Source organism: Tyto alba, unplaced genomic scaffold (assembly GCF_018691265.1).
Source record: "Tyto alba isolate M040663 unplaced genomic scaffold, T.alba_DEE_v4.0 Super-Scaffold_17, whole genome shotgun sequence".
Lineage (NCBI taxonomy): Eukaryota > Metazoa > Chordata > Aves > Strigiformes > Tytonidae > Tyto > Tyto alba.
The window spans coordinates 6,848,099-6,866,757 of record NW_024881279.1 but is presented as its reverse complement, the minus strand read 5'-3'; the positions used below and the strand labels follow the sequence as shown (position 1 = coordinate 6,866,757).

Sequence of the window (18,659 nt, the reverse complement as noted above, 5' to 3'; positions counted from 1 at the left end):
GGTTCCTCAGCAATGTGAAACTTTCTGCGTGAAAGATACAAAGTGTTGCAGCAAAAGTTGAAGCACTTGGGTTCAACTAAAGGTTTCCAGCCTCAAACTGTAATGCAAACAGGGTAGATGTAAGCATGTTTTTCTTCATTGTGAAGTAGTAGTAGATGCTACTTCCAGCGTGCAGATGGGATCCTGTGTAGATGAGAAGAACACTGACTCTGGCTTCTGGTATCTTGAACATCTGAAACGTGAGTGCTGTTAATGCTTGACACTGAAGATTATCCACAGTCAACGAAAGTCTGAAGAAGACAACGGCTGGATCTAAACCACGGGATTCAGGAGTACTTCCTGAGACTTCACTTGGGCTGTGTCCAGCTTGGGATGTGACACAGGTGTGTGTTGGTCTTCATGGGAAGGCACAATCTGGCCAACTCCCTGCTGCGATGATGAGGGCTGCGTGGAGGGTGCCAGGGTGCACATCTGCTGCGCAGTACAGATGTAACAGAAGAGGGCTCCTTGCCAGCTCTGGTTTCACACTGACAGATTACAAACTGATGTTACTGGCAACTTGATGTTACTAAATTCTGTTTGGATGGGGCATGAGGAATTATTCCACTTGTGAGCAGCCAGAGGATCTCTCCACTGCGTGTCTTCATGCTGGAAGGGGAGCTGGTAGTAGGCCAGCCTGTGAACTCTTTTCCCAAGTGACTGTTGAAGGCATTTCTTTCTGCCCATTCTTCATGGCCAGTGGTTCCACTTACTGTCTGTAAAGAGCTATTCCAGCTCTGAGAACAACCTGAGCAACTTAGTAATGATCATCCTGCTGAGCACATGGCTGTGCTTGGAATATGATATGATCTTCCTTCAGTAGCAATTAATATTTTGGATATTAAATACTCAAAGCTACACGATGCTCAGACCACTCCAAGTGGGTAGCAAGCAGCAGTATGCTTCTTCTGCTTTCAGCTCAAAAGAATTGAGAGAATAGCATTAGAAACATGTTTTATTCCTAATAAATAAGAGTTGACTAGGCACCACTAGTAGGTAGAGTTCTCGGCCAACACGTAGCTGACATAAAGGATAGGTACTGAATGCTGATGTGCTCCAGAAAGCTGCAGTAACTCATGTTGTAGCATTACCTCTCCTCTGATTCTGATGTTGGCAGGAATATGTGAGTATCAGTGCCAGCACAACCCACCAGTCCTGCCTGCCTCTTCTCCTGACTGCAGTCTGTTTCTGTGGTCCAGAGCACAGAACTGTAATTAAGCCAACCGGTTATTCTGAAATAGGTTTGTTGAAAATAAAATGGTAACCTGTTGGTGGCTTAGGAGCATTTTGCAGAAGGGAGAATTCAGCATAAAAACACTCCTTTGTCAAGTTTTGTCAGTGGTTTATGTTTCTTTCTATCCCTGTCTCTCCAGGCCTACTGGAAAAAGATGAATCAGCTTTTGCAAACCCTGAATCAGAAGCTTGCAACCCTCAGCCATGGGCAAGAAGGGATTGTCAAGATCAGTGCTGCTGTCTCTGATAAGCTGGTTGCCTTTAAAAGTAAGCCTCCATCAATTCAGAGAGAAATCCTGAGCGTCTGCAGTGACCCTTACACTCTGGCTCAGCAGCTGACACATGTGGAGCTGGTAAGTGGGAATGGTTCCCAACTTCTGCAGTCAGAGATATTATTTTAAGCTATCAGCTGCTAAGTATTCCAGACACAACCAAAAAATGTCTGCACTGCTGCAGCACATCCTGTGCTGTATCAGCACTGCAGCAGGAGGCAGGGTTTCACAGGTTAAGAGATGCTTGGAAGCAAGCTATATATCAGAGTGTTCCTGTGCATCTTGGGATGGGTCACTTTACTTTTTCAGCTTGCTTATTTGTGAAATGCAAGGCATAGTCCCAGGAAGGTCAAGGCGTTCTCACTTCTGTAAGGTTCTGTGAGCATCACAACCTGAAGGTGCTATTGAAATGGCTGGTCATTAGCCCTTTTATTAATTTGGAAGAAATATTAACAGTTCAAATCCATTCCCATGGATACACAAAGCATCTGAGTTGTCTGATGTGTTTTTCATTCTTCCCTTTGGGACTTTGTGCATGAACATACAAGGGTGTGCGAATATCACCCGCACAAAGACCTGCTGTTTCCCTCATTGGACTGCAGTCCACTCTCAAACAGGCTTTTGATGGTAATCGTTCCCGTTGCAGTACCTGGACAGATGTGTTGCACACCCTTCTCCCAGGTTCAGGTCCTCATATAGAGCTCCTGGATGTTCAAATAAGAATGTAAAACATTGCTGCCATCTGCAGATCTCTTGATGCTGTAATGATTCCCTGCTGCCTGTCCTCCTGTAGACAGTGTTCATCCTTGAGAGGAAGTCTGGAAAAACAAACCATGAAATAGAATGTGGATTGGAGTGAATATCATGGAATTAGCTTTAGGAATTCTGAAGGTAGTTGATAGTCTGTTTGTCAAGAAGTCAAATAGCTCAGAAACCCCAAATTTAGGATCATCTCACCTTGGTTAGTTTTCAGAACATGCAACTTTGTCTCTCTTTGCTTTATATAGCTTAAGCCAGAAAAAGTCCTTTTGCCTGGAGTTTTTCTCTCGTATTTCTTTTCCTCCACAGTACAGCTGTCTTCCAAGGGGAGATCCCCTGTAACTGGAGCACTGCTGCACTTTTAAAACTGATGCAGCCAGAAGTTTTCATTCCTGTCATCATTTTCATGTCTGTCATCATTGGTTTCTACCTTCTCTTTCACTTACTGCATCTGGTACACCAACTACTCTGCACTAAAACTGTCTGATGCTTATTTGTTAGTAAGAATTATTTGCTACTTATTTAATAAGTTACTTGTTAGTAAGCGTCCTGTACAGTTATCAGTGGCAAGGTGAGAAGCCAAGAGAAATAGCATGGGAGTAGCCATAAAATTTTCATGTAAGCAAAACTACTGTTGATTTTACTGTTCTTTGAGTGTCCTAAGTTTGGGCTGTAGGAATTCCAAAATACCTCTTCTGAAATACCTTTATGACCTGCAACCTATTGAAAGTATTTTTTTAAATAAACACGTTTATGAGAATGGAAAAGCCTATTAAGAAGGACAGCGGTGTGGCTGGAAGTGCCAGATTTGTTCAGGAGCTGGCCTGTCTTTTATTAAGAGAGATTTGAATGCTTTATTTACTCTTGTTTTGGTGTCAGGGACACTCTACAGTGTAAGCAATGCCTTTAATGTAAGCACATGTATCTTCAGTGCTTTCCTTCCCCGGTGGCAGAGAGACACCACCCCAGGGCATCACCTGGGCTTCACGGGGTAGGGAGGCAGGGTCAGAGCACTGTGTGTGCAGATGAGCAACGGATTGCTGTGGTTGCCAGATCACAGCATTACTGCCGTTTAACAGCTGGGAAACAAGGCTATTGAGTAATGCTGGACCACAGCAGGTCTGTGGCAATGCCAAGCACAGAACTGAGGTCTGCTGGCTCCCAGACGGGGCCTTGTGCAGCCAGCACCTTTCTCTGCGCAGTGGAGAGAGCTCTTACTGTGGCTTGTCAGTAATGAGACATATTTATTCTCATTTTCTTCTTTTTGCTGAAATAACTCTAATTGTTCTTACAAATGTTAATGTCTGGTGCTATTTGGCTGTCTGCCAGTTCAGTAACACCATTCAGAGCTGACAGATAATGGGGATGTCTTGCCAAGAGAAACAGAAGAGATTTTGGGGTGCTTTCTTATTTCCCTCTCTCCCTCTTTTTTCCCCCTTCTAATAGGAAAGGCTAAGTCACATTGGACCTGAGGAGTTTGTGCAGGCATTTGTACATAAAGACCCTCTGGATGGCACCAAGGTATGATTTGTCCGCATGCAGTGTCTCCTGCAATCTGCTTGTTCTAGATGAACTGGTGTGATGAGATCCATAAGAGCAGGGCCTGGGACATGCGTTGACCATGGCCAGGCCAACCAATGACCTGTATTGTCATGGCAAGGATGGGACCTGTCGGTAGAGCTTGCACTGGCAGGTCATTGCCATTCCTTCCTGGTGAGAGTACGTCCTAGCCTGAGACTGGCCAGCACCCTGATGTTCTGCTTTCTGGCTCGTTCCTCCTAACCTGCTTTGACCAGGGCAGACGGCTTGCGGCTGTACACAACCAGGGAATGTCTGTTCCCAGCACTGAAGGCGTAAAGATTCTGAATGTGATGTAATGCCCATAGTGTGTGCCCAGACACCACAGTAATGAGTCAGTGTGCCATGAATCAACATACTCTTCTCTCTCTACACAATAACGTTTAACCCAAAGCACCACAGGGAATGGTGTGCTGATCAGGGCTTCATCCAAAGCCCGTGGAAGCCAGTTGGAATCTTTCCACTGATTCCAGCGGGGTTTGAAGCAGCATTTCAGTGAGTGCCTCAATAAGAGACTTCCTGTCTGGAGAGGCAGTGTCGGAGGCTTCACATACTGCCAGAAAGAAAGAGGGTGGAAAATTCTTCCCCAGAACTGCATATATGGACTCCCACTGAGATCATAAATCAATGGCAGAATTTCATCATTGGATGCTGAACATAACAGGAAGACCTCTGTTTATAGTACTGTCCAAAGAGCACCAGAATGGCTTGCAAGGATGGATGGATGGATGGATGGATGGATAAAAAGTGCAACTTTGGGCTCTTTCCTTCTCTTACTGGAGTTATGGAGATTCTGCAGTTGGTTTTGGGAAGAGGGGAGTGGGCAGAGCTGGTGTTTCAGGTATCCTGAACATTGATCACATCCTTTAGGAAGGAACCCCAAAGTAACAAAGATGTGTCTGAAATATGAAATATCAGACCAGCCACAGTGAGATTTCAGCAACCTGCTGCAAACATGAGGGACAAGACTGAAAATAAATAGTCATCATTATCTGTATCAAAGTAAAATGAAAGAGTTCAAATGAGGGCACTAAATCTGAGTGAATTTGGGAAGCGTGAGAGACAGACAGTAGTGAGTGAAATCAACTTATATAAAACCGTAGAGGGAGAGGGATGCTAAGAGGAAGAAGGAAATGTTCAGTAATAAACTAATGTATGCACAACGACTGAAACTGTGTCTAGAATTGCAAATGCAGGGCCAGCACAGAATACCACAAAGATGTGAAGAGAAATTGAGGTTACCAAGTAAACATAAGGAAACATCAGCTAAGGTGGATGGGAAGGGTTAGAATGAGAGGCAGAGAGCCTGAAAATAATGGCAGGATGGGAAATCCGAGCAAATCATCTTGACAGACTATGTATGATAAACTACCTGACAGTTATGCATGTTCTTCAAATGCAAATCTGAACGCTGAGGTGCTGCCCAGTAACAGTTCTGTGACTTCAGTGAAGTGCATTATAACAGAGAAAATAACAGGCGTAAAGCAGGAATGCACCACTGCGTTGCCTTTAAGTTCAAGGCAGTGTCTTCCCCCAGGAGGATCTACTTAGTTAAAGCAGAACAGCCGTAACATTTTCACACAAGACATGACACTAACAAATTATTGGGCTTCAAGTCAGCAAGGCTGATGAAAGCAGAGCTAGTCTGGAACTTTTCTCCACCCTTTGCCTGGGCTGAGCAGAGGTCCCAGTGATGATTTAGAGGAGCCTCCGTACCATGGTAAGGTATAGCCAGGGGATTGTGTGGGACCTGGCAGAACACTGTGCATAGCGGCACAAACCTTATGTGGAGTGTTGTATCATCCCCTGAGCCATGGAGAGCACCCCTGTTAACCACAGGGAATTGGGTCTGATCTGAATCCTCTCCAGCTGGAGATCATATTAAACATCTTTCTTGCGTGAGGGCTTCAAAAGGCTTCACTTATGAATGTTTATCAAGCACTCTGAGTTGCAGATGGAAGATGCTAGGGAGGTGCTAAATATTGTTGCCATTTATAAAGCTTAACCTTTAAAAAGCAGTCTGTTTCAACTTTAACAGTTGCACATTTTTCACAAGTTTTGTGGTATTAGCTGTGGTTCTTATGCCCTGGCACAGGACAGTAGTGTTGAGATGGAAATACCATACTCGGAACAAAACCTAGATTTTGTGTATTTTTTGCTATAACAAGGAACAAGAAATACTACAGAGTGCAAGAAAAGCAACTGCTATTGCTAGACAGGGGTTTCTTTGGGTTTCCTTTGTTTTGTTTGATACTTACAGGCTACTTGCTGACATTTACTTTTGAGATGCATTAAATATATTTTTTATTATATATTTGGTCTATTCATGAAGTGGGTAGGAATTTCAGGCTTGTTAAGATGTGCTTCTTACCGTGGTACTGTGATTTCTGTTTCTAAACACACCTGTATACAGAATCACAGGTGAATATTTTCTTACTTTGAATTACCTTGGGAATCATGTTAAGCCCCATTTTTAAAGGGGTTTTAGTCCATTGTTTAGCTTACATAATATGGGTAACCCCATTAACGGATCTGTGTTTGTGCATTGTGATTTCCTTCTTAGTGGCATGTATTTATGGTAGCTTTGGGAAATAATCATCTTAATAAAACAAAAAAAATCAGTATTCTCTGATACCCTCTAGTGGATGTTAATGAATGTTCAGATCAATCACTTGAACTCCAGAGAGTAATGTGTCCTAGATGGACAGTCTAAGAATTTAGAGCTGGGAAAAAGACTTGAATTCTCATAATCCCAAGCAACATCTTCAGGCTGTGTGAACTGCCCTGTCACTCCGCTAAAGTCAAATTTTCCGGTGATGTCAAAGGAACTGGAAGAGTTCAGCCAAGTATCTGCGCCCACAGCCTGTATCAGTTATGGGAATTTATGTTAAGTTCTATATAAAAAAGTGAAAAATGTGCTTCTTGTAACAGCTTTTATCAGTGAAGTATCCCTGGTGTGTAAGTGCCTGTTCAAGAGCAGCCATCAAGGCAGAGCTGGTCACTAGAGAGCCTGTTACCCTGAAAACTCAATAAGGGAAATTTTTTTTTTTCCATAAAGAGGCAACTAGAACTGCATTTTCTCTTGCTTGTCTCTTATTCACTTCACTAAATTCTGGTCTCTCCCCTCCAGAAAAGGGCTGTGGGTGATTGCATTTACTGAAGTGAAGGAAGTCCTGTAATCAAAACCACAAACTGTGAGCTTGCTGTGGAAGACTGTGCTTGTCTTACTTTCTCTGCATATTCTTGTTGCTGTCTGAACCCTGCAATGCCCTGGCTGTTGATATCCCAGCGAACAAGGGCCAGTGCAGACTATGTCAGTGAACATGTGCTGCAGGAAAAATAGGGCTGTTTTCTATATACTAGTGTGAACTGTGCAGTGTCACAGACTCAGCTAGAGCTTGTGCATCTGCCAGCCACCCACCGACCCACTGACTTTTTCAAGGGGGCCCTTAATGCACAGTCTTCCATGTGCATGAGAGAGACATGGGCAATAATTACCTTTGTGTAGTACTTATCTTAGCGATCAGGCAGCTAACTGAAGCACAGTTCTATGTCTTTCTGTGCTTTTCTCTCCCCAGACTTGTTTCAGTGAACAGAAGAAGACGAGTAACCTTGAGGCCTATGTGAAGTGGTTCAATAGACTCTGCTATCTTGTAGCAACAGAAATTTGCATGGTAAGTGAAAAGCATGTGGCATGTTTTACCACATGCCTGAAGCACCAGTTTGAGATAGTAAATTAATAAGCGCAAACCTTGGATATTTATTTCTTATGACCTAGCTAAGCATCTGATGGTAAGTTTTAGTAATATTATGCTTGCAGAAGTGACCTGATAAATGACAAACATATTGCAAAACAGAGCTGGCAATACGGGGGATACCCTGTTCTCTTGATGTAGTAGCAGCACAGTGTGGAATAATGAACCCTGCAGGGAAAAAGAGAGGAAAAAATGCTTTGAATTATCCTGTGAGATTTCTGCTGGAAAAGATTCTAGCGGAGTAGTATTTGTTATCTGTCATCCTAAAGCTCTGTTGTGCTTGTGAATTCCCATTGCATGCCTCTTTGTCCTGCTGCCCATTACTGTAGCTGTGACTAGTGGTTTTTTAACTTGGTAGTGGTTTTAGTTTGTTTAACTTGTCCCCATCAAAATGAAATGTTTTCTCCTTTGAAAAGGGTGTGGAAGGAAGCAATGGTGATAGTATAAACATCCTAGATAGCCTGTGACTCAAAAGCATTACTACTTGAAGATCATCTTTGGAAAAGCTGGAGTGATTCCAGTCCAATTAAAAAGTGTATTTAAAATGCAAGCTACCATTTGGCCTGGCCATATTGCTGAAAGGGCCAGAAAAGGGGAAGGGGATTAATGCAGTGAAACAAAGTCTTTCTGGGAGAAAGATGCTGCTGTTATATGGGTGTGAAATCCTGCCCTTAGCAAAGTCTGTGCTGATGTGCCTGCTGACTTGAGGGAGGCCAGCAGGGAGCTGAGGCACTGCCTCAGGGCTGTTTAGGCTGCCTGGTCCAGTGCTAAGACATTAACTGGGGTGAGCCAGGGAATTGCCATGAATTTCTTCTGTGTCACTGCAATGAAAGCTTTGATTCCAGCAACTGCCAGTCACCAGCATCCACTGGATTGTTGGAACAAAATTAGGGCCAGTGACTTGATAGCAGATGGCGCAAGCTGTGCATGGACCTTCACAGTATATGGAACAAATACCTAAGGTGCCCTGCAATTCTAAATATGCTTATTACAGATACTCATTTATTTTAATTTGCAGCCTGCAAAAAAGAAACAGCGAGCACAAGTCATCGAATTCTTCATTGATGTTGCCCGAGAGTGCTTTAACATAGGGAATTTTAATTCACTGATGGCAATCATTTGTAAGTACAGCTTCTAACCAGGTCTCTCCATCAGCTATCACAGATTAAAGAGGAAACCCAACTCTTATCCATGGCTCTCTTGCTTTCTTTTTTCTTACTCGTAGCTGGAATGAACATGAGTCCAGTTTCCAGGCTAAAGAAGACGTGGTCAAAAGTGAAAACAGCCAAATTTTTCATTCTTGAGGTAAAGAAAAGAAAGAAAAGTGCTCATACACTGCTTGAATTACATTCTGGATTTTTTTTATTTGTGAATTTTCACATTGTTATCCAGGTATGAGATGTTTGCAAATATGTTTCACAGGCAGAGAGCTGGAATCTGGTGAAGTTTCCCAGGTATAGTGAGGAAGATGTGAAGCTGATGATATGTAGAGGGGAATCAGAGCACTCAAATAAATTGGAGGAGGAAAAAAATTAAAAATATGAGCCTATATGCAAGCCGTAGTGCTTCCACTGATGTCAGTTTTGTTTGGCCACAAACACAATGCTGAGTGTAAAGCTCCCAAGCTATACCTGGGATGTTGAGTGAGTGAGGCCCAAGATGGTTTTTTGTACTGAGGATTCCAGGTTTTATCATATATAAAAGCTCAGTAAGCTGTTACTAGAAAAATCAAAGGTTCAAACAGTAATCGTCTGTAGATCTCTGATTTTATCTTTGCTTCATGGGTTTTTGTGTGTATGTGGATTTTTGAAGATTTATAGGCTAGGCTCTGTTCATGGTTTGCTGCAACTGAGGGTAAAGTTGACTTCAAGGACCCAGGTCACCTTCTAACCAACTTATTTTCTTTTGTGTATCTAGCACCAGATGGACCCGACTGGTAACTTCTATAACTACAGAACAGCATTGCGGGGAGCTGCTCACAGATCCCTCACTGCGCACAGCAACAGGGAGAAGGTAGGGGTGACCATGTCCCATTTATCTCCAAATGGATGGTGTGCATTGCTGCTAAGAGTCACTGCCTCAAAGTCTAGATGCAAATGCTCTCCTCTCTTCCTTGGGTCACCAGTGCAAGGCTCGTGCAATGCTAAATGCAACTGGAAATGTAAATCTGTGTCTGAAATGAGTCTGAAATGGATCACAGGGCTTTTGTGGTCTTGCTTTCAGACACTGGGGAGATAGAGAGGGCAGGACACACAGCATGTAGGACTTGGTTACAAGCATCTCTATACTCCTGGAAAATTCATATTGTTGAGATTGTTAAACCTGATGGAGTAGGTATTCCAGACCAAAATGACTTTTATTTTGGTATGGAGCATCAGCCTGGCAGGCCCAGGTGGAACTGTGCTTTTGTTACAACTGTGCCAGCCAGGCCTCTGTGCAGACAAGCCTCTATTGTGTAGTGTGTGATTTGAGATAGAGCAAAGGGCACAGCACTCAGAGATGAGGTGGTTCTCCATTTACATTAGGGAAAGATGACCTACCACAGGTCCTGCAAAGAAGTCTGGTCTGAATCCGTTGCAGCAAATTAAGGGTGAAATTCTGTCCTTGTGAATTTTCATTTCATTTAGTTGTTGCTGCCATCTCAAAGAGCAAGAACTGGAGTATTTTATCAGTGTTCTTGGCAGATATGTAGCTTTCTGAGATGTCACTGATGCTGAAAAAATCAGATTGACAAGATGTGAGTGCAGGATCCTCCTGTTTTGTGCCCCAGTGTTTCCTGTTAATTTTCTTATTTCTCCAGTCAATCCTATTTTTTTTTTTTTTTGTTTTGTTTGTTTGTTTTATGAAAGAGTTTTTAACATTGCAATTGCACATAGTCATAAATAGGTAATCTCTGTGCAGACCATGCTGAGGTAAAGCAGATACTGCATGAACAAGAATAATATGGAATTTAGTATTCATTCACTAGAGGAGCCAGGCCAGATGCTAATCTCACATCCCTGTAAATTTGATGTAAATCTGCTGAAGCTAATGGAATCTCATAGCATTTACAGTGAAATGAGATCAGCTTCTGGTTGCAGGCTGACTCAGCTGCAATGGGAGTACACTGAGTTGCTCTGAAAAGCACTTCACTGTGCTTTTCACACAAGAGATGATGGCTTTGGGTGTTTGTGGCTGGCAGAGAATTTGTTTTAACTCTCACACATTGCAGAGAGGACCTGCCAGTCCGAAATGCTTCTTCAGTTTACTTCTGCAACCATCATATATGTTCAAACAAGTTGCTTTATTGTCTGACTTAATTTCCTATGGAAGTTAGCAATCTCTGTCATATATCTATCCCTAACTGGTTAAGACTGAGGGCAGAGAGGTTATTAGATTGAAAGGAATCTATTTTACATAAGAAAAAGCCCATATTCTGTTTCCCTTGTGTAGATAACATTGGTTCAAGAAAATGCTCAAGCATATGATTTGGTAGCTACTCACACTGGGTATTTTACAGTGTCATATACAGCAGCTCATGTAATTCTTGCTGTAGGAATTAAGGAATTGTGTTTCTTTTTATAAACAAGATTAACAGTCATTTGTTTTAATGAGTTTGAATAAAATTGGAAGAACGTGATCACTTTCTTGATAGAAAATGTTACGTTGTTCCTTGGCAAACTTGTAGCAAAGCTCACTCTGAAGAAAATGTTTATCTTCAAACTGAATTGTGCTTATGAGAGTTTGAGATCCCAATCCGTGCCACCCCAGAAGCACAGATGGAGGCTTCAGGCCTGGATCCATCTGCTTGAGAAGGAAGGTGCTCTGGAGGGAGTGCTTTTGTCGCAGACCAACAGACTAAGCCATGGGTTATGTTTCGCAGGAAGAAAAACTGTCTATACGCTCAGAGGAGTATATAGGAGCTAATATTTAACCGGCAGACTCGCCAGGAATGTTACTTTCTTCTCTCCTCAGGGCTGGTGTCTTCGCTGCTGACTTTTGCACAGCACTTGAACAGAAGCACAGCTCAGGGGCTAAATTATGTCCTCAGAGGGAGACAGGGTGAGCCAGTGACTGGGGACACCCCCTTTCCTTCTCCTCTGTGCACACATCTCATCCAAATCCCCCATGGGACACCACCCTTCTGGCATAGAGCACTGCCTGATTTCATCACCCTCCTCATCCTCAGGGTGCTCAGGCGAGACTGCAGCACAGGTTGTAGGAGAAGGATCTCAGTATACCCATGGAGGACCCTCTGACCTCAGTCTGCACTGTTCTGATCCAGCCCTTCTCTGTGTGTAAACGGTATAGTTGTAACTACTCATTACTTGTTCAGTAGCAGGCTTGTAAAAAGGCATGGGAAGGCAGCTCTCAAAGCTGAGAGATGCAATACAGTGGCAGAAATAAACCTGCCAAAGTGCAGGGTGAGAGAACTGGTAATGAAGAAAGGCTGGTGTTTCATGCAGAATTCAGAGGGGTGTACTTGTTAGGAACTAAGTCTCGTTTTATCTATGCAGTCAGCGGACTTATACCACCTCCAAAATTCAGTCGTTCCACTGGGAAACCCTGCATTGTGCTAATGACATGTCTCTGGTTTTGAAATGTTGGGAGTATGTACAGTGCGGTACTGTGTGTTGTTGCTGTCTGATACTATGGAGGAAGAACATGTCTGATCTCATTAGCTTTCTTCTTTCTGCAAGAGGCAATTGTCCTTCAGCATGTGGGTGGGTTGGATGGTGTGGGGGGGAATTAAAAGGGAGTGAAATATGAGTTTCTGGCACTAACCCAGAATTTATGCTAGTAAAGTGCTTGGACTGAAGCCAACATTAGAGTGTAACTATATCCATTTTTGTTGCTTTTCCTACAGAAATTTGGAAAACAAAACATACAGGGAAACATATTTTTACTGGGGAAATAAATGGTGACCCAAAGAGAGAAGTCCCCTGGAAATGTGTAGAGAATTGGTATCCTAGGGTATGTCTTTGACGCCTTTTGGATGCAGATGAGAACAAGCTCTACCCATGCTCTGAGCTCACTGGTGGCTTTGTAGCTGTATTAGTATGGCATTGAGCCCACATTCATATACCTTCCCTCTCAGCAAGGCTTTTCATTTATGTTTAGCACCACTAATGATGGTGACCTACCTCCCAGGCAGTGTGGAGCAGGGCAGAACAAGCTCGCATCTGCCTGCAAAAAATAATGTAGACAGAACTTGGCAGTAATTTCTAGCTGGGGATCAGTGTCTGGCTCCAGCTCTCTGTATCTTCCCACCTTACAAGACAACACTGGTTACAGAGTTATCATCATTTTTGTTAGAAAACAAGCCACGTAGACTGAGTTGTATTCTCTACCTCGGGTTGATTGATCCAGATTGGACATAACACACTTAGCTCAGTTTGACTAGAAATTGCTCCACCTCACCCTGATAGAAGGGCTCAGGATTTTGGGGGGTTAGGCTATGTCTTGTTTTCATTCCTACATTATAGCAGTGGGATATATCAGGATAATGCCGGTGGCTTTTGGAGTGTCACTCCAGGATTTTTAATGGCTATTTCACTGACATTACAGAGTCTTTCTATGGCTGTCCCATAAGAAAGCCAGCAGAGGAGCAGATTTTTATCAGTGTACTACATGTGGAATTTTAGCTGAAACAGAAAATGGTTTCCATTTTCACAGAAAGTGTTGGTAGTGGTTTGTAGACTCCTTGCCTCAGTGAGTGTTTTCGCATCTATGACTTGCTTGCACTCACTGTTGCATCATGAAGGCTGTAGCCTGGAAAATAACAGCTGCCAGTCCTGTTCTAGGTCCATTTCATGTCCCATTACAGCTGATGTACAGCATGAGATGGAGTAACAGGACAACATTAAATACTTAACTAAAGGATTGCTTTGTTGTCACCAGCTCCCTTGGCTGTTACTGCATGCCATGAAGGCACTTTAATTTTGGTGCACACTTAATAAGCTACAATTCAGTTAATTTACAAATAGGCCAGTGGAAACATCTGGATGCTACCATGCAGTGTGCTTTCCTTTAATTCATGGTGATTTAAGCCATTAAGAATACACTTAAAGACAGGTATTGCTGCCACAGGAAAACACTCACAGAGGTGGCTGCTGACCTTATAGCTCAACCCTCAAAGTGGCCTTTTTCTATCACAGTGTCACTGCTGGAGAATTGGGTAGACTCAGATTTGAATATTGAATCCCAGAGCCCTGGGGGTCAGCTTTGTCATGGACTGGTCCTTTGGATTATTTTTCTTTTCCCCTTGAGTTGTGACACAAGAGGACCCGAGGGAATCTGCTGCACTCTGGGTCTCTGCTGAAGTGGCGGGGATGCACTTCAGGAGCGCTGTTACTGCTTTCTGCTGTAGAACATCTGGCATCAAATTTATCCCTGCTCTAATTCCAATAATTTCAAGAGTCTTACCTAGAAGTAGACTTTTTCTGTAGCAAATTATGACCCAACTGATGGGTTAGAGAGAAGGCTTGTATCCCTGCTATATGCCACTTTACCCTGGATGATGCCCAGGTCTTATTTTGAGTATTACAATGATCTCTTTTGATACTGCTGGCAGTTTCCTGTCAACTAAATTAATATTTTCAATCCTACTATCTGCAGGTTAATTTGGAGAAGCAAGTTGTAGTAATCAGGCACCAGGAAGGAAATTACATGCCTCAAGAGGTAGCCATGCATGGACCTGTTAAAAATGAAACAGCTCCTGATTAACCGTTTGTAGACAAGTCATTGGTCATCAAATTTTATTCAGTCTTTCCTTGTTCAGGGACAATACTGATTCTTTGGTTCTCAGCTTCTTTAAATTGCTTGATTTGTGTATTCAACATCTTTGCTTATAAAGACCCAAAACAGAAGAGAAGAGTTCTGCAATTTTATTTTGCTCTTTGCTGTTTGATCTTGTCATCAGACAGTGTTGCTGTTGATAATAAACTGAGTTATTTGCATTTTATTAGTCATGTTATTCTGCTCAGTGAACACTGTGTTCAGTTCATGCTCATTTCAGCATACACTCTCCTGATGACCGAAGGTGTCTCTGTACCCTACTGCCCTTTTGCTCGCCTGGCACTGTACTGCTTTTTAAGTGTGTAGCAATCCGAAAAGTTAGTATTTCTGTTTTCTCCTTTGTCCTGATTGAGTTCTCCTTTCATGCAGAGAACATACTGAACTGGAAAGATAATAGTTATGTCATTTCTCTTCACAGATTGTGATCCCTTTCTTCAGCTTATTGATCAAAGACATTTATTTTTTGAATGAAGGATGTGCTAATCGCCTTCCAAATGGACATGTCAACTTCGAAGTAAGATCTGAAAAATGTTTTTATCTATCCCATTCTGATAGCACTATTTGAGACTGTTTGCCTGCAATTTCCATACAGACCAACAAAGACTGAATATGCCAAAACAGATGATCTCAAGTGACTGCATGAAGGTTAAACCAATACCAGGATGTTTTTTAAAAGAATTAATATGTATATTTTATATAAACATTACAAGCAGATCATCCTAACTTGTCTGATGACAGTTGGCTGCTAGAAATATAGTGTCAGCATTATAAATGACTATACTTATGGCTTGGAGGGGAAGACAATAGAAAACATGGAAAACTATTTTTCTTATGTATGTACATAAATGAGTCAGTATAAAATGCTTTATACTTTATCTGCCTTTTTAGTCCTTTCTCATTTTTAATGAAGAGGTTTGGCAGAGTAAGACATAAATTACTTGTGGTCATTAAAGAAAAGTTAGAATACAAGCAGAACTACGTATAAAGTACAGAGTCACTGTGTCCGTGAGCTAAACGTCCTGCCACTGATGTAAGGATTTGAATGTGTTATCTTCGGTGTAAAACCTACAGGCAGGAGAATTTCTGTTAAATGCAGTAGAAGGATTTATATTCCCTGCCTTGCCCTGGCACTAGGTAGTATTAGTCACATATCCTGAGTAACCCCAGTTCTCTGCTGGAGTGGGTGGTTGTGCACCGGTACAACTCGTTGCTAGTGGCGGTGTTCTGCATGCGCCCTGCACTGCGATGGCCGCGTTCGTGCATTCTCTGGAGGGGCAGAGATGAGGTGCTTCCGAGTGAACTGCCCTGTGTCAGTGAGAAAATAGTTCTTCATCTCTCAAATCCTTTGTAAATCATTTCTTCATCATCACTTTGATAGCATTGAATTTCTCCTTGTTATTGGCATCGTGAGATCGTGAGTAATGCATAAAACACTGAGCCTGGCATCGCCTTAGATTATATTAGAACTGTTAGATGGTGTGAGGTGTTGGAGTCACTCCACTTTATGTAATTTGTATCTAAATCTGTTTCCTCCTGTTCCATCAAAGTTTATGTCCTCTATTCTTAAGTACTTATGTATAACCCAGGCCTTTGTTCATGGATACATTTTCATTTAGGTACAGAGACAGTTTGTAAGAAAAAACGTAGCACACCCTTTCCTCTCTCTTTTCCCTGTAAATGAACTGTAAAAATGTACCTGTCTAAAACATAAAAGGCTCTTTTCTCCTCATGTCCTTGTGGTTGGCATGAGGGATCCTGGATCCCAGGTCTTCTGCTTGGATATGATTGTTTTAGTGAGATAATCTTACTTATCTGAGTGGAATGGTTTTATATTTACAGAAATTTCTGGAACTGGCTAAGCAAGTAGGAGAATTTATAACATGGAAGCAAGTGGAATGTCCCTTTGAACAAGACCCTAACATTATCCACTACTTGCATACTGCTCCTATTTTTACTGAAGATGGTAAGACTCTGTACAGTCTGTAATCACTGAAAATATGTCTCTTCATCACTACTAATTAACACCTTGATCCATGCTTTGGTGATCTCTCTCACTGACTAGTCCTGGTTCTTTCCTAGCTTTCCTGTCATGCAGCTTGTTCATCCCAAGTCTATCAACCTGTTTTTGCAAATACACCCTTCTAGCTCGTGAAGCTGCTGCCTGATTGCTTTTCTCTTGTCCACAACCGTCTCTATAAGGCACTGTCTAGGAAGTTGCCATTGTGGCCCTATTTTTGTAATCATGAAAAGACGCCACACAGCCATATCGTGGAGTGATATGAATGTCAGCTGTCCCTTAGCCACTCATTCTGTGATTGATGGAGCCAGAACTAATCTCTTCTGCAAACCAACGCTGTCGTCTCTTCAGTGAGCGCAGCCCAGGGCAATGGTAGTCCAGCTGACCTCCTCCACTACAGCAAAGAAATATGTTATGTACAGAAAAGAATTTTTAAGAAAATCTTTTCTAGTAACTAATTTAAGCTATATCTATGAAAGCCCTGTTGTGAAATTATTTCTTTAATTGTCTTTTTATATGTATCTGTCCTCTTCAGTTTGGTATCCAGCATGTCAGACTCTGTCATTTCATATTAGTTTGTGTCAGTTGCCTCTTGGTACATTGTCATGCACAGAACTGTCTAAAGCTATATTCCCATAAGCTATACTGGTGTTGGGTTTATTTTTTCTTGATTCTATATGCAGTTTTCTGTACTAATCCAAGCTAAGCAGACCAGACAGCTTTTATTTCACAGACTACTTCAGAACACAAAATACTGCTTCAAAAATCCTGCCTAAATCCTAAGAAGAACGATTGCCAAAATAGAATAATTAATGTGATTAAAGTAATACGTATCAAAAGGAGAGAGGATGGAGGCATTTATTCTGTTTTTAGGCTTTAAAGTGACAGCAAGTGGAAGTCAGGGGTAAAAGTACAATTTTCAGGCTGCTGAATCAAGAAAGGATGACCTCAGCCCACTAATTGTTTGCAGATTTTTTCTCTCATGCCCTCCTCTGTATTCTTACCACTTTCATGAGATGCCCTTTGTGGAAGTCACAGGAGACCTCCTCTGTACCCAGGAGAAGTGCAGAGCAGAAAGATCTGCCCTGAGTAAAAGGTGGGAGAAGGTATTAGAGAGATGCAGCAGTGGTATGTGAAATGCAGCTGTACTATGATTGTCACAGCGTGGCGGAACACTGGGCTGACACTTGAATATTAAAATGCAATTGAATTGTAGCACAGACTTGAATACTAAGATGGTTCCAGCATTAAGAATAAAGCATTGCTAAACAGTCAAATGAGGAAATGTGTGTGAATGCAAATCACAGCCTACTTAAAAAAAAATCTGTGAAGACAGTGAGGTATTAACGTATCACCAGCTTTTGCAGAGGATACTCTACAGCCTAGGCACATTTTGGTGTCATAAAATGCATCCTACAGTACAAACCTTTGCAGAAAAAAAATATGTGTTTATTTTCTTCTACTGTGTTCTTTCTCTGATTTCGGTAACTCATTCTTACCTTGAAGGTGCTTTGTATCCATCTAGGATACTGTGTCCCCATAAGTTTTAAAAAGATTGAGGATGACAAAGTTCTGTTAAGGGACAAGAATTTCCTTAAACAGTGTATTTGTTTTGCTGTCAGATGTCACAGCCTCTCCTTCTTAATGTTCATGTAACACTTCGGTAGCAGTGCTGTGATGGAGTAAATAGACCCAGATCTATATGCAAATCCAGAAACCATTTAACTGGTTAATATTGTTATAAGAAGATCATGCTAACGTGTTTTAACTGTGGGCTCCTTTTATGTTCTATCAAAATTAACGTAACATCTTTCCAATGGTAGATATGTGAGCTAAACATCAGTGTCCTACTGATTACAAGCTACCTGAGGTACCATGAAGCTTTAAAGTTTCTCTTGCTGTGTGGTCCAATATAGGACATACAAGAATGCAGAGAAAGGTGGTTACTGTTGCTGTTGGAATAAGACGTATTTACCTTTTCCAGGTTTGTATCTGGCTTCCTATGAAAGTGAAAGTCCGGAAAACCAGACAGAAAAAGACAGGTGGAAATCCTTGAGGTAACCACTCATTTTACCAACTCCTTTCTGAAGTACCTCCAAAATGCTGCACTGATAGTCAAAGCTTGTAAAGTGCTGTCATTTAAAATGTGACCTCTGATGAAGGTCTTTCCTATTTCAGACTTATCTACAGAGCTGAGGCTGCACTGATAAAAGCTAATCATAATCTCAA

General features: G+C 42.0%; 1 protein-coding gene across 2 annotated transcripts in view; it reads left to right on the top strand.

The window, feature by feature from the left end:
- The window catches only part of RASGEF1C (RasGEF domain family member 1C), a 79,579-nt gene that overhangs the window by 52,901 nt on the left and 8,019 nt on the right, over positions 1-18,659 (top strand). For both annotated transcript variants that reach the window (XM_042790309.1, XM_042790308.1), the window contains 9 exons: positions 1,413-1,625; positions 3,750-3,824; positions 7,460-7,555; positions 8,655-8,757; positions 8,862-8,941; positions 9,554-9,649; positions 14,832-14,927; positions 16,253-16,376; positions 18,415-18,487. In XM_042790309.1, coding sequence (XP_042646243.1) covers positions 1,413-1,625; positions 3,750-3,824; positions 7,460-7,555; positions 8,655-8,757; positions 8,862-8,941; positions 9,554-9,649; positions 14,832-14,927; positions 16,253-16,376; positions 18,415-18,487 — 956 coding nt within the window. The remainder of the gene's footprint in view (positions 1-1,412; positions 1,626-3,749; positions 3,825-7,459; positions 7,556-8,654; positions 8,758-8,861; positions 8,942-9,553; positions 9,650-14,831; positions 14,928-16,252; positions 16,377-18,414; positions 18,488-18,659) is intronic.